The following is a 13,224-nucleotide window of genomic DNA, read 5'->3' on the forward strand; positions in this document are numbered from 1 at the left end:
GCAACTAAGCATGGCACAGCACATAATGATCTAAAATTCATGGTTCAAAACCACAATAATGTTTGCACAGATTTAAATAGTTGAGGATTCCAGGCTCTTGAGCACAAGTTCAGGCTTAGTTACTCTGGGGCATGTTCGAACTTCCCAAATCAGAGATTGAACCTGGGTCTCTGCTTTGGCAGGTGGATTCTTTACCAGTGAGCCACCAGGGAAGCCCCCTACTCTTACTCCTTATTATGATTTTAAGCCAGCGTTTTCAGAGAAGTCCCGACTTAAGCCCAGAGGGGTGAAACCACACTTAGAATAAAACCCCATACCCACCAGAGATGCTAGGAGGGCTCAAACAAAACCTTGTGTGCACCAGGACACAGGGATCCCACTAGAGACTGAGAGAGACCTGCCTTTGAGTGTCTGAGTGCCTCCTGCAGCAGCACGGGTCAGCAGTGACCTGTCATGGGGACAGGGGCTCTGTCTGTAGCAGACTTGGGAGACAGGGCATATGAGCCCCACCACAGAGCCACTGAACAGACAATCTACAGCCTGGAGGGCACAAACAAAACCTTGTGCCCACCCAGACCCAGGAGAAAGGAGGAGTGACTCCATAAGAGACTGACCCAGACCTGCTTGTGAGTGCCCAGCAATCTCTAGTGGAGGCGTGCATTGACAGTGGCTGCCATGCGGTGACAGTGGCTGCCATGGGGTTATGTGCACTGAATTAAACAGTCCTCGCATAAGCCCTTTTGGAAGAGGTCACCAATACTGCCACTCAGTTCAGTTCAGTCTCTCAGTCACGTACCACTCTTTGCGACCCCAGGGACTGCAGCATGCCAGGCCTCCCTGTCCAACACCAACTCCCTGAGATTGCTCAAACTCATGTCCATCGATTCGGTGATGCCATCCAACCATCTCATCCTTTGTCATCCCCTTCTCCTCCTGCCCTCAATATTTCCCAGCATCAGGGTCTTTTCCAATGAGTCAGTTCTTCTCATCAGGTAGCCAAAGTATTGGAGCTTCAGCTTCAGCATCAGTCCTTCCAATGAATATTCAGGACAGATTTCCTTTAGGATTGACTGGTTTGATCTCCCTGCAGTTCCCATAGTTCTCAGGTCATTGGCCCCAGACTTAGAGTAACATCATCAGCTTACCTGGTTCTCAGCCTTAATCTTCAGTTTGAGATAAACTTCTGTCTTCGCTGGTACTCTAGTTTATAGACAGCAGACTGAGAGACTTCTCAGCCTCTAGGCAAACCCATTCCCACAGTAAATCTCCTCTAATATATACAGGTGACTCTGGAAAACACTGGTTTGAAATGCCCAGGTTCACTTACATACAGATGTTTTCCAAGAGTGTATATTGTTTTATAGGATCTAGTTGGTGGAATCCAAGGATGTGAAAAAGAAGAAAAGGAAGGCAGAGAATAAATGATACAGGGAACTCAACTGAACGGGGGGTAGTGCCTCTAACGGACACATTGCTCAACAATCAGCTGTACCCTAGTGGTTACTCAGGAGAACCCTGACAAATACAGTATCTTACCACAGGCAAGGAGGTCACATAAACCCAAAGGTGTTTTGTTACACAACCTGACATCTGATGTCAAAACATGCTATTATGGTCTTCCGTAATAGAGAGAGACAGGGGATTTTATGGAAATAAAGACAATTTCTCACTAATATAATGTAACCCTTGTAATTTTTGATTAGGTATAGAAACACTGAAACCATGTTACATGTCTCTATGATTTTAGTATTTTGCTAAAGGAAATTATGTAACTTCCCTGGTCAATAGATTAATTAAAAAAGGATCATTATCCACCATGGGTAATAGGTCAGCAAGGCTCATAAGTTTAGCTTATCTGCAGTGTGGACGACCCCTTCCAGAATTGGGAGCCATCCCTTTTTCAGTAAAACCCTTTCCACCCCCACAAAAATGTCAATGACTGAAAGTTATGGAGGGACCAGGACAAACAAGAGGCTGCTCATCTCCAGAGTCATGGCCTGAGTCAGCAGTGAGAGACCTGCCTGGGGTCTGCACTGGAGTGGCTCACTGGCCACTGAGTCTGTTTCTCTCTGTGTATATTACCCCACTGAACAGCTCCAGAAGTAAGCAAGGAGGTAAGAGATGCACCAGGTTGAATAGAGACCTGGTGGGAATGGTAAGGTTTTGGATCATAGACAACTCAGTGCTTTTCTTTTTTTAAAATCAATGTCTGGAGATTTCCCTGATGTGAACTGAAAAATCAGGAAAAATACATCATGAACAGCAGCAATCCATTTACAATGAGGGACTCTTTATTTCCAACCATTTCTTTACAGCCAATTACCCAGAGATAACTCCAACATGTGAGTCTCAAGCTCAAATCCACCTAAAGAAATGTAGGTTCTTAATTCTGACTCTACAAGCATTCCTATTCCAGGAGACAGTATTTCTGTCTGCAATCCTGCTTCCCTGCAGGATCCTTTCCTTTTCACATTCACATTGAGCAGATGTCTGAAACCATGGCTTTATTTCCCCTTCACGATGGATCTTGTCCTAGATTTCAGTTTCCAAGTGCTCAGAAGAAAGCTTTCCATTGATGCTATGGACTAAGCAAGGGTGTTACCACCATATATGATGGGCTCAGGATGACAGAATGTGTTATCTCCACAGGGTGGACAGGGGCATGAAGCTAATACAGATGGTCCTGGGATGTCCCAAGTCCTCTAGGATCTCAAGTAGTTCAGTCTGACACTGGGAAAGTCTCCTGGGTTGGAGGATCCCATCAGAGCTGAAACTTTCCTGAGGGACAGGGTATAGCTCTTGACTTAACCTGGGCAGCCCAGAGGTGTGTCGCAGCATCTTTTCCAGGATGGCCATGGAGAGGAGGTTCCCACGCAGACTGAAGGACATGAGCTGGAAACAGCGGCTCAAGATATGCAGAATGGATTCCAAGTGGGAGTCTCTGATCCCAGATTGCTCTAAGTACAGCTCCTGGAGGGTGGCTGAAACTTTCTCCAGCAGAGCTGGGAGGAGCTCAGGACTAGAGTAGGTCGTCGTGACCCCACTCAGATCCAGGCCCTTTAGCTGACTGATGTTCGGACTCTGAGACAGATGGGTCAGGTCTGAATTTGTAAGCAGGCAGTGAGTAATCCCAAGGTTGTCCAAGGGGGTCTTCAGGCACCTGGGGAGAAAGAGAGGAATTAGGTATTGGAAACTGAGGTGGAAGTTGATTGCAAGTTGAGAGACAAGTGATCTGCCCAAGCCCATGTTTGAACTGATCACCTGATAAGGATTAATACCCAGAATGGACAATCTCATTGCACCCAGTCATTTCACCTTTTCTGTGTGACCAGGTCAAGTACATAGAGTCTTAAATCCTCTCTCTCCTCATTACTCAAGCAGAGAAAAATGTTCTCTGCCTCCTTATGAAGAGGAATGAAGATAATGGAATGGACTAGAACAAACTCAGAGGAGAGCTTGACATCTTGTCTCAATCAAGATTGGACATCACTGAAAGTTAATAGTAAGAGATATACTTACTAGGCAGGCTACCTTCAGAACATGCTTGGGCCCCAGACATCCATCTCAGGCAGGTGAGGCTTCTGGGTGACTTGCATAGAGGACAAACCTGGGCAAAATCCCACAGCATCCACAGAGGATACCATCCTGTGGGGCTCACTTATATCCCTGCTTTATCTGCAAACCACCTTCCAATTTTTATGATCCCTTTGACACCTGCCCTATTACCATCATCTCCAGAATCATGCATTTCCCATATATTATTTACCATATCTGGAGCAAAAAACATCTTTTTACAAGCAGAGAATTTGAGATAGGCTCATCCTGGTCAGAAAGGTGAAGAACACAGAGCTTCAGTTTAGAAATGCTCAGGGCTGGTGGAGTTGCCCTCTTCCCTTACCTATTGCCCTCTCCCCTTACCTAATGCCCTCTTCCCTTACCTATTATCCTAAGTCACCTAGAAAAGATATCTCTTCCTAAGAAGAAATCAAATAACTATCCTCTAGATTCTAACCCCTAGTCTATAGTTTCCAGCACAGTGTCCCTTTCCAGAGCCTCTCTCCCAGTTTGGACCCCTACCTTGATTTGTGTGGTTATGTGATACCACAGTTCACAATGGAGCAGCAAAGGGGACAGTACATTTGCTATTCTCTTGTTGGGGTCACTGTTACCTGGTCAGTGGTGCACACTCACCTGAGCATCTGGTCCAGGCAGCCTTCGAGGTAGAAGGGGGATTCCAGGTGGAGATCCTGGACATGGTGCAGCCTTAGGAACTGAGAAGTAATTTTGACAACGTGCTCTTCCTCCTGCTCCTCGGGATCAGGCATGTGGATGTGGGAGACGAGGAGTCTCTTCAAATTGGTCATCTGGCCCAGGAGAGGAGCAAACATGGCCAGGGTGGACAGATGCCAGGTGTGATCCACATATACCTCCTGGATACAGTCCAGCTGCACCATGCTCAGGACCTTCATAATTTTATCCATGGAAAATGAAAGAATCCTCAGCTTCTTACAGCACAGGTGTATGGATGCTTTCCTCTGCTCCACCCATCTCATAAGGCAGGTGAGAAATCCATCCATGTTCCTTTCCTTGAGGTGAAGTTCTATGAACACCTTGAAGGGAGCCAAGGGCTGCTTGGTCCTTGGCCTGTCCTCAGCCCCTGGTGCCACTGAAAAGCTTGAGGGCACATGGACACTGGATCCAGACCACATTCTCCAGAAGTCCTGGCCAGTATTCCTTAAATCCAGCACATGCAGTTTGCACCTCCTGTGGGGAAACGACAGATCGGCAGTGATGGTTTTAATAATATCCACACAAACTTTAGGCAACACTCTGACTTCCCACATGAGTTTTTACTTCAAATCCCCAACATCATGTGCTGCCTTGTGCTCCTCTCCCCTCTCTGCTTCACCTTCCTCCATCTCCTTTTCCTCTTCCATTTTCCTTAGCTTTCTACTTCTAGTGGCCTTAAACATCCCTGGGGGGAGGCTGGGGCTTATACTTTCAGATTTCCTTGCATCTTAGGCACTCCTACATTGCTGGAAGGCATTCCCCAAAGTGAGCTCAGCAATGGCCAAGTCTCTGTGTTTCTTCATTGGCATCATCAGAAGTCACTGGTCCATCCATGTGCCATCTACGTTCCTGTCTTCAGCTGTCTGTTTGGGACTGCCCACATCCTACCAGATCACGTGCATCTGACTCACCTTGGACGATCCTTCTGTGTGAGCAGGACATCAAGTCCATCCAGCACTGCTTGTAACATTACCAGATGAGGGGTCTGCATCAGGCCCCCCAGAGGCAGATGGACAAAGGGCCAGGCTTGAACCAAGGCCTTTAAAATCTTTCTGTGTCTTCCCCAGAATGCGTCCATGAAGAGTGGGGGGAAGAGCTCGATGGGCAGATACTCCAGAGTAGAAATAGCCAAGGCCTCTTCTGTTAGTAGGCTCTTTCCTGCCAGGTTCAGGAGTCTCAGGGGGTTCTGGATACTCATCCTGAATCTGCTCCTAAAGGAATCCTGTAAGAACTTTCAGAGAAGAAGGCATCTTTCTCAGGTAAGCATGAACACTACTTCATCTGTCTCCCCACCCTTTAGAGGAACCAACTCAGAGCTAAAGTCTCTGCTCTGACAATTAGAAGAGCCTTAGTTTTGCAAAATTTCACTCTGGGCTTAGTGGGCACAGTGGCATAGTTCTGCCCATAGGGGCACCCGAACAAGCATTTCTTAAGGACCAAGAAGGAAGAAACCCAACCACTGGTCCATCCATTTCCATTCACTGCTTTGCTTAATCATGTTTCAGTGGGAAGTGGTATGAAGAACTGAAGGTTAAGATCCATCTTTTAGGGGGAAAATATTTAAATCACTTAGAACCTTAAAACTATGGGAATAAGATCATCGTGTAGCCCAATACAGCCTTCATCCTCAGTTCCCACAGTTAACAGGCTAAGATGAAACAGACTCCTTAAATGAATGCCATTTGCACAAACTGAATATTTTTAATGTCAAGAAATAAAATTTCAAAAATATAGATGTTTTTATTCTCCAGTTAAAACAATTTAATTTAAAAATTAAACGTTTTCATTAAAAAATAAAATCTTGTTGGTTAAGATATTTTTAAATGATATAAAGGAAAGCACATATCAAAATGTTTGGGATTGAGGCAAAATTACACTTAGAGGTAAAACCAAAGGCTTACATGTATACACCTGAAAATAAAGAAATCTCCCTGACACCGCTGCTGCATGCCACCAGTGGAAACCTGCTGACCATAGATAAGATGAGGGGTCTTTTGCTGAGGTCTGTAACTTACCGGCTCTGCTGGGGTTGGCACGGTGCTCGGAGGTCAGATCTAGTGCAGAAGCCACCAAGTAGCTTGGAGATGACAGGCAGCAAATCCTGAAAAAGAAATTTCTGCACCTCTTATTTGATTCCTCAGATCCTTATAGGCCTTTCATATCACATCTTCGCCCCATCCAACTGCTACTATCCAATCAGAAAGTGATGCCTGATTAGATTTTCAAATGTCCAATAGGTAAATCCTGATTGGATCTTTGCCTATAATCAGATGAATTAATTGAATCAGATATTCACTCAGGAGGGATACATGGTGGGAGGAGAGTCAAAGGCTCAGCCATGGGTTTACTCTATGAACACTGATTGAATTCTTCTAATTGGGTCACTGACTGAGGCATCCCAGGTGGCTCAGTGGCAAAGAATCCAAGCAGGAGACTTGGGTTCCATCTCTGGGTTGGGAAGATCCCCTGAAGAAAGAAATGGCAACCCAGTATTCTTGCCTGGAAAATCCCATAGACAGAGGAGCCTGGTGGGCTATAGTCCATGGGGTCACAAAAGAGTCAGACAGTTAGCAACTAAGCAACAACAACATCAAGCTGTGACTTTTGTTTTACATTGGAAACAGCAGATCATTAACCTATTAAAGGGAAATGCAATTGGAAATGTGCTTGGTCTTCTGGGATTAAGTCAGGGCTTCTCTGTAATAGCTGACTCAGAATCACAGTAAGGAGCAAGGGTGGGGACTAGGCAGTGTGGAGGGGGTCATTCCTAAAGGACTCTGTGAATGACCCAAACAGAATAAAATAAGTTTTGTCTGTTTTTTGTTTTTTTTTTTTTTTCCCTCTTGGGGAGGAGGGAGACTAAAAGACTTTTGGTGGGGTTTAGAAATTAAAAAGGAAACTGTTAACTTTGAGAGCATTTCTTTCCATAAAGATGGGATCAGCAGAGAAAACTGACATGAAAAGATTAAATCTGAGAATGTGAGCGCAGGAAGAGTTGTGAGCTCTGGGAAGCCAGACATTTCCAAAACTGAGAGGCACTGATGGTGGGTCCTATGGGCTGTTTGAGAACTTACTGAGGGGAGGTAAGTGAGCTAGTTAGCTTGCACCTAACCACGTCCTTCTTGTTGGCAACTGCTTGCTTTTGCTGTTGTTGATTTGCTCAGTTGTTTCTGACTCTTTGCCACCCCATGGACTGGAGCATGCCAGGCTTTCCTGTCTATCACCAACCCCCGGAGCTTACTCAAATGCATGTCCAGCCAGTCGGTGATGCCATCCAACCATCTTATCCTATGTTATCCCCTTCTCCTCTTGCCTTCATTCTTTCCCAGCATTAGGGTCTTTTCCAGGGAGTCTGCTCTTCCCATCAGGTGACCAAAATATTGGAGCTTCAGCTTCAACATCAGTTTTTTCAAAGAATATTCAGGGTTGATTTCCTTTAGGATTGACTGGTTGGATCTCCTTGCAGTCCAGGGGACTCTCAAACATCTTCTCCAACACCACAGTTTGAAAGCATCAATTCTTCGGTGCTCAGTCTTCTTTATGATCCAACTCTCACATCCATACATGACTACTGGAAAAACTATAGGTTTGACTATAGGGACCTTTGTCAGCAAAGTAATGTCTCTGTTTTTTAATAGGCTGTCTAGGTTGGTCATAGCTTTTCTTTCAAGGAGCAAGCAAGCTTTTTCACTTTCATAGCTGCAGTCACCATCTCAGTGATTTTGCAGCCCAAGGAAATAGTCTGGGTTTCCCTCGTAGCTGGGCTTTCCTCATAGCTGCAGGCAAGGAAAGAATCTGCCTGCCATGCAGGAGACCTGGGTTCCATTCCTGGGTCAGGAAGATCCCCTGAAAAAGGAAATGGTAACTCACTCCAGTATTCTTGCTTGGAGAATCCCATGGACAGAGGAGCCTGGGAGGCTACAGTGCATGGGGTGGCAAGAGTCAGACATGACTCACTGACTGAAACACCACCACTGTTTTCTTTGTTTCCCCATCTATTTGCCATGAAGTGATGGGACTAGATGCCATGATCTTCATTTTTTGAATGTTGAGTTTTAAGCTTTACAACTCTCTTTTTTCACCTTCATCAAGAAGCTCATTATTTCCTCTTTGCTTTCTACCATAAGGGTGGTGTCATCTGCACATCTGAGGTTATTGATATTTCTCCCAGCAATCTTAATTCCAGCTTGTGCTTCATCCAGTCTGGCATTTCGCATGAGGTACTCTGCTTAGAAGTTAAATAATCAGGGTAACAATATATTATATACCGGGTGGCAGCTGCTACCAATATGCATTTTCTTTTAGGTTCTTTACACATGGCACTAGTGGCAAAGAACCTGCTTGTCAATATAGGAGATGAAAGAGACCCAGTTTCCATCCTGGGTCTAGAAGATCCCTGGAGGGCATGGCAACCCACTCCAGTATTCTTGCCTGGAGAATCTCACGGACAGAGGACCCTGGTGGGCCACAGTCCATAGGGTCGCAAAGAGCTGGACATGACTGAAATGATGTGGCACATACATACAGGTCAGCACACACAGAAGTTACTCTTAGATGGCAATTTGTTCCAGCCATTTTCCTTGGGGCTTGGTAGCCTAACCATAATCCTATAGGCTTTTGTTCCAAGTATATTTTGATAATTCTATTTCTTCAAAATTAGAGAAGTTCAACAAAAATTCTGACCAAAGTGATGCTATTCCCCAGAAAATAAAATTCTGTTCTTCTCCTCATAGTATGCATTTTTCACAAATACCAACAGCTTTCGCTACAAAATTCAGACGCTCTCTCTCCATATATGTATATTAAGGATCTGCCATGTACAGGGAAGACTCCCACCCCGGGCTGCATCTCACAGAGATTTTTTACAGTTTCAGGATGCAGAGAAAACAAGATTCTCTCTCTGCCCCCAAGAAATCTCCATGCCTTTCTTTCCTCCATTCACTGAGATGTCCAAATAATTCAGTTATAAAACAACCAAAGAAAGCTGGGGTTTTATTTTATTCATTCATTAATTTATTTTTGGCTGCACTGGGTCTTCGTTGCTGCACCACTCTAGTTGCAGTGAGCAGGGGCTACTCTTCGTTGGGGTGCTCTGACTTCTCATTGCAGTGGCTTCTCTTGTTTCAGAGCACAGACTCTAAGGCACAAAAGTTTCAGTAGTTGTGGTGCACGGGCTTAGTTGCCTGGCAGCATGTGGAATCTCCCCAACCAGAGATCAAATTCATGTCACCTGCCTTGGCAGACAGACACTTGTCTACTGAGATATCAGGGAAATCCAAGACTAGGCGTTTTGAATTGTGTTCTCTACCTTGGTATCCTTCCAAAGGATTCCTTTCACCATATTTCTATCATGAATATAAGTGGCCTTTGCATAAAGTAAGCTTAAATTGGATTGTACTCATTAGACATTTTAACTCCCAGGCTACCAAAAGCCTTTATTAATGACCTTCCATAGAGTGACTTAGTAACAATGATAATCATGAACATCTCTGTTTACTGAACACAGACTGGATGAGCAAGAGTGTCGGCACTTTTTGCCCACTACCGCAAGTAAGCTTCATAGGAAATGTGAAGTTCACTGCTCTTTTCCAAATTTTTAGCTTGGTAGATTCAGGGCTGGGCTTGGGAGAGGAAATTGTGACATCCATGCTGTGAATAATTGGTAGATTCCCTCAGTTGAAAGGTTCAGAAGGCCCCCGGGGTTGTCAGACAACCTAAGTTGTTAGGATGGACAGACTGACAGACTTCACATGCTATCAGTGAAAATGAGGAAATAGCAGAGTCCAAGCTGAGGATGTTTGTATGAGAGTCCAGCTTCTGTGAGATCCAAGGAGGTAGAAGTAGTCCAAGAGTTGGAGTACTCTAGAAACTATAAAAGCCCAGCCCTCTCCCTTCCCCCTGAGTAGAGTGTAACATCCTCTGTTCACCTCCACACAGAGCCTATTTGCTCAGGAGACACACTCTGTGTCAAGGAGAAGGGAGCCTATGTGTACAGAGGTACCATCCTTCCTACCCCAGTTCTGGGCCAGTAGGACTTCAAGAGTCTGGTGAGGAGCCTAGGTTTAGCATTTTTGCCATTTTAGTTGCTTCTCCTCATGGCCTTATTTGCTGCACAGGTCAGAGCAGCCCCTTGAGCCCGTCAGGGAGTTGTTCTGTCCTGATTCTCCAGTCAAAGGATCCCAAGTGAGATTCCAAAACATCTGCTTCTGGCTCCCTGCTCTGGTGTTTAGAATGTTTCTTTCTGTGCATCCAGTTCCCTCTCCCAGCATAAGCCAGCTCAGAGCCCTCTCTCTCTCTGCAGCCTACCTTCTCCTCTCCTAGAACCTGGAGGATGGCTACAATGTTGAGACATCCTTCCACTGAAACCAGCAGTAATCAAGGAAATCCTCTCAAATTCTTATGGGTTATTTGGAGTTTTATGACTAACCCCAAGGCATAGTCAGTTTGCATTGCTCTTCTGGATCTGTTAGGCACCTAGGAATGCTGGAGGCAACTCCACCTGGGTTACAGAGGAGGACCCTCACTCCTCTGCTCTTCCTAGAGGTAACAGCTTTTTGGAGACCCTTGGGACCAGTTCCCTGCAGAGGCCCTCTCCTCTGTGGCTCTCTTCTTCCAGCGCTGGAGCTGACAAAGTTTTTCTCAGGTCCAAAAAGTCTTTTACTCTCCCAACTCAGGTCTCTTCTTGCCCTGAAATGCCTTGCCCTTTGTGCTTTTTTAAAAGGCCAGGTGTCTGGGTTGGTGGTCCTTGCCCCGTGTAGTGCTCAACAGGCTTTCGTCCCACTTTAGATCCATTACCATCTTGCTGTAAACAAGGAGCTGTTTCTTTTTCAGTTCAATCACTCAATCGTGTGTGACTCTTTGCCACTCCCGGGACTGCAGCACGCCAGGCTTCCCTGTCTATCACCAACTCCCAGAGCATACTCAAACTCATATCCATTGAATCAGTGATGCCATCCAACCATCTCATCCTCTGTCATCCCCTTCTCCTCCCACGTTCAATGTTTCCCAGCATAAAGGTCTTTTCCAATGAGTCAGTTCTTTGCATCAGGTGGCCAAATTTTTAGAGCTTCAGCATCAGAACTTCCAATGAGTATTCGGGACTGATTTCCTTTAGGTTGGACAGGTTGGATCTCCTTGAAGTTCAAGGGACTCTCAAGAGTCTTCTCCAACACCACAGTTCAAAAGCATCAATTCTTCAGTGCTCAGCTTTCTTTATAGTCCAACTCTCACATTCACACATGATCACTGGAAAACCCATAGCTTTGACTAGATGGATCTTTGTTGGCAAAGTAACATCTCTGCCTTTTCATATGCTGTCTAGGTTGATCATAGCTTTTCTTTCAAGGAAAAAACAAGCTCTTTTACTTTCATGGCTGCAGTCACCATCTGCAGTGATTTTGGAGCCCAAGAAAATAAAATCTGTCACTGTTTCCATTCTTTCCCCATCTATTTGCCATGAAATGATGGGAATAGATGCCATGACCTTAGTTTCCTGAACGCTGAGGTTTCTAAAATCAACATGAATCAGCCAGAGGTGTACATCTATTCCCTCCTTTTTGAGCCTCCCTCCCATCACCCTCCCCATCCCACCCCTCTCGATTGATACAGAGCCCCTATTTGAGTTTCCTGAGCCATACAGCAAATTCCCATTGGATATCTATTTTACATATGGTAATGTAAGTTTCCATGTTATTCTTTTCATACATCTCTCCCTCTCCTCTCCTCTCTGTATGTCCATAAGTCTGTTCTCTATGTGTGTTTCTCCATTGCTGCCCTGTAAATAAATTATTTGGTCCCATTTTTCTAGATTCCACATATGTGCATTAGAATGTGATATTATCTTTCTCTTTCTGACTCACTTTGCTCTGTATAATAGGTTCTAGGTTCATCCACCTCATTAGAACTGACTCAAATCCATTCCTTTTTATGGCTGAGTAATATTCCATTGTGTATATGTACCACAACTTCTTTATCCATTCATCTTTTGATGGGCATCTAGGTTGCTTCCATGTTCTAGCTATTGTAAATAGTGCTGCAAAGAACAATGGGATACATGTATCTCCTTCAATTTTGGTTTCCTCAGGGTAAATGTCTAGGAGTGGAATTGCTGGGTCATATGGTGGTTTTATTCCTAGTGTTTTAAGGAATCTCCATACCATCTTCCATAGTGGCTGTATCAATTTACATTCCCACCAACAGTACAAGAGTGTTCCCTTTTCTCCATACCCTCTCCAGCAATTCTGACCAGTGTGAGGTGACATCTCATTGTAGTTTTGATTTGCATTTCTCTAATAATGAGTGATGTTGAGTATCTTTTCATGTGTTTATTAGCCATATGTATATCTTCCTTGGAGAAATGTCTGTTTAGGTTTTTTTCCCCCACTTTTTAATTGTGTTGTTTTCCTGGTATTGAGTTGTATAAGCTGCTTGTATATTTCAGAAATTAATCCTTTGTCAGTTGTTTCATTTGCTATTATTTTCTTCCATTCTGAGGTCTGTCTTTTCACCTTGCTTATAGTTTCATTTGCTGTGCAAAAGCTTTTAAGCTTAATCAAGTCCCACTTGTTTACTTTTGTTTTTACTTTCATTACTCTAGGAGGTGGGTCAGAGAGGATCTTGCTTTGATTTATGTCATCAAGTGTTCTACTTATGTTTTCCTCTAAGAGTTTTATAGTTTCTGGTCTTACATATAGGTCTTTAATCCATTTTGAGTTTATCTTTGTGTATGGCATTAAAAGTGTTCTAATTTCATTCTTTTACATGTAGCTGTCCAGTTTTCCCAGCCCCATTTATTGAAGAGGCTGTCTTTGTCCCATTGTATATTCTTGCCTCCTTTGCCAAAAATAAGGTACCATAGGTGCATGGATTTATTTCTGGGCTTTCTATTTTGTTCCATTGGTCTATATTTCTGTTTTTGTGCCAGTACCATACAGT

At 44.3% G+C, this 13,224-nt stretch overlaps 1 protein-coding gene across 1 annotated transcript; it reads right to left on the bottom strand.

The window, feature by feature from the left end:
- Positions 1-2,637: 2,637 nt before the first annotated feature.
- LOC128061275 (PRAME family member 12-like) lies at positions 2,638-4,454 on the bottom strand. Its single transcript, XM_052653566.1, has 2 exons — positions 4,192-4,454; positions 2,638-3,160 (listed from the first exon to the last, which is right to left on the bottom strand). Exons 1-2 carry the CDS (start codon positions 4,452-4,454, stop codon positions 2,638-2,640), a joined length of 786 nt encoding a protein of 261 aa, XP_052509526.1.
- Between the last annotated feature and the right edge of the window lie 8,770 nt (positions 4,455-13,224).

Source organism: Budorcas taxicolor, chromosome 16, assembly GCF_023091745.1.
Source record: "Budorcas taxicolor isolate Tak-1 chromosome 16, Takin1.1, whole genome shotgun sequence".
Classification (NCBI taxonomy): domain Eukaryota; kingdom Metazoa; phylum Chordata; class Mammalia; order Artiodactyla; family Bovidae; genus Budorcas; species Budorcas taxicolor.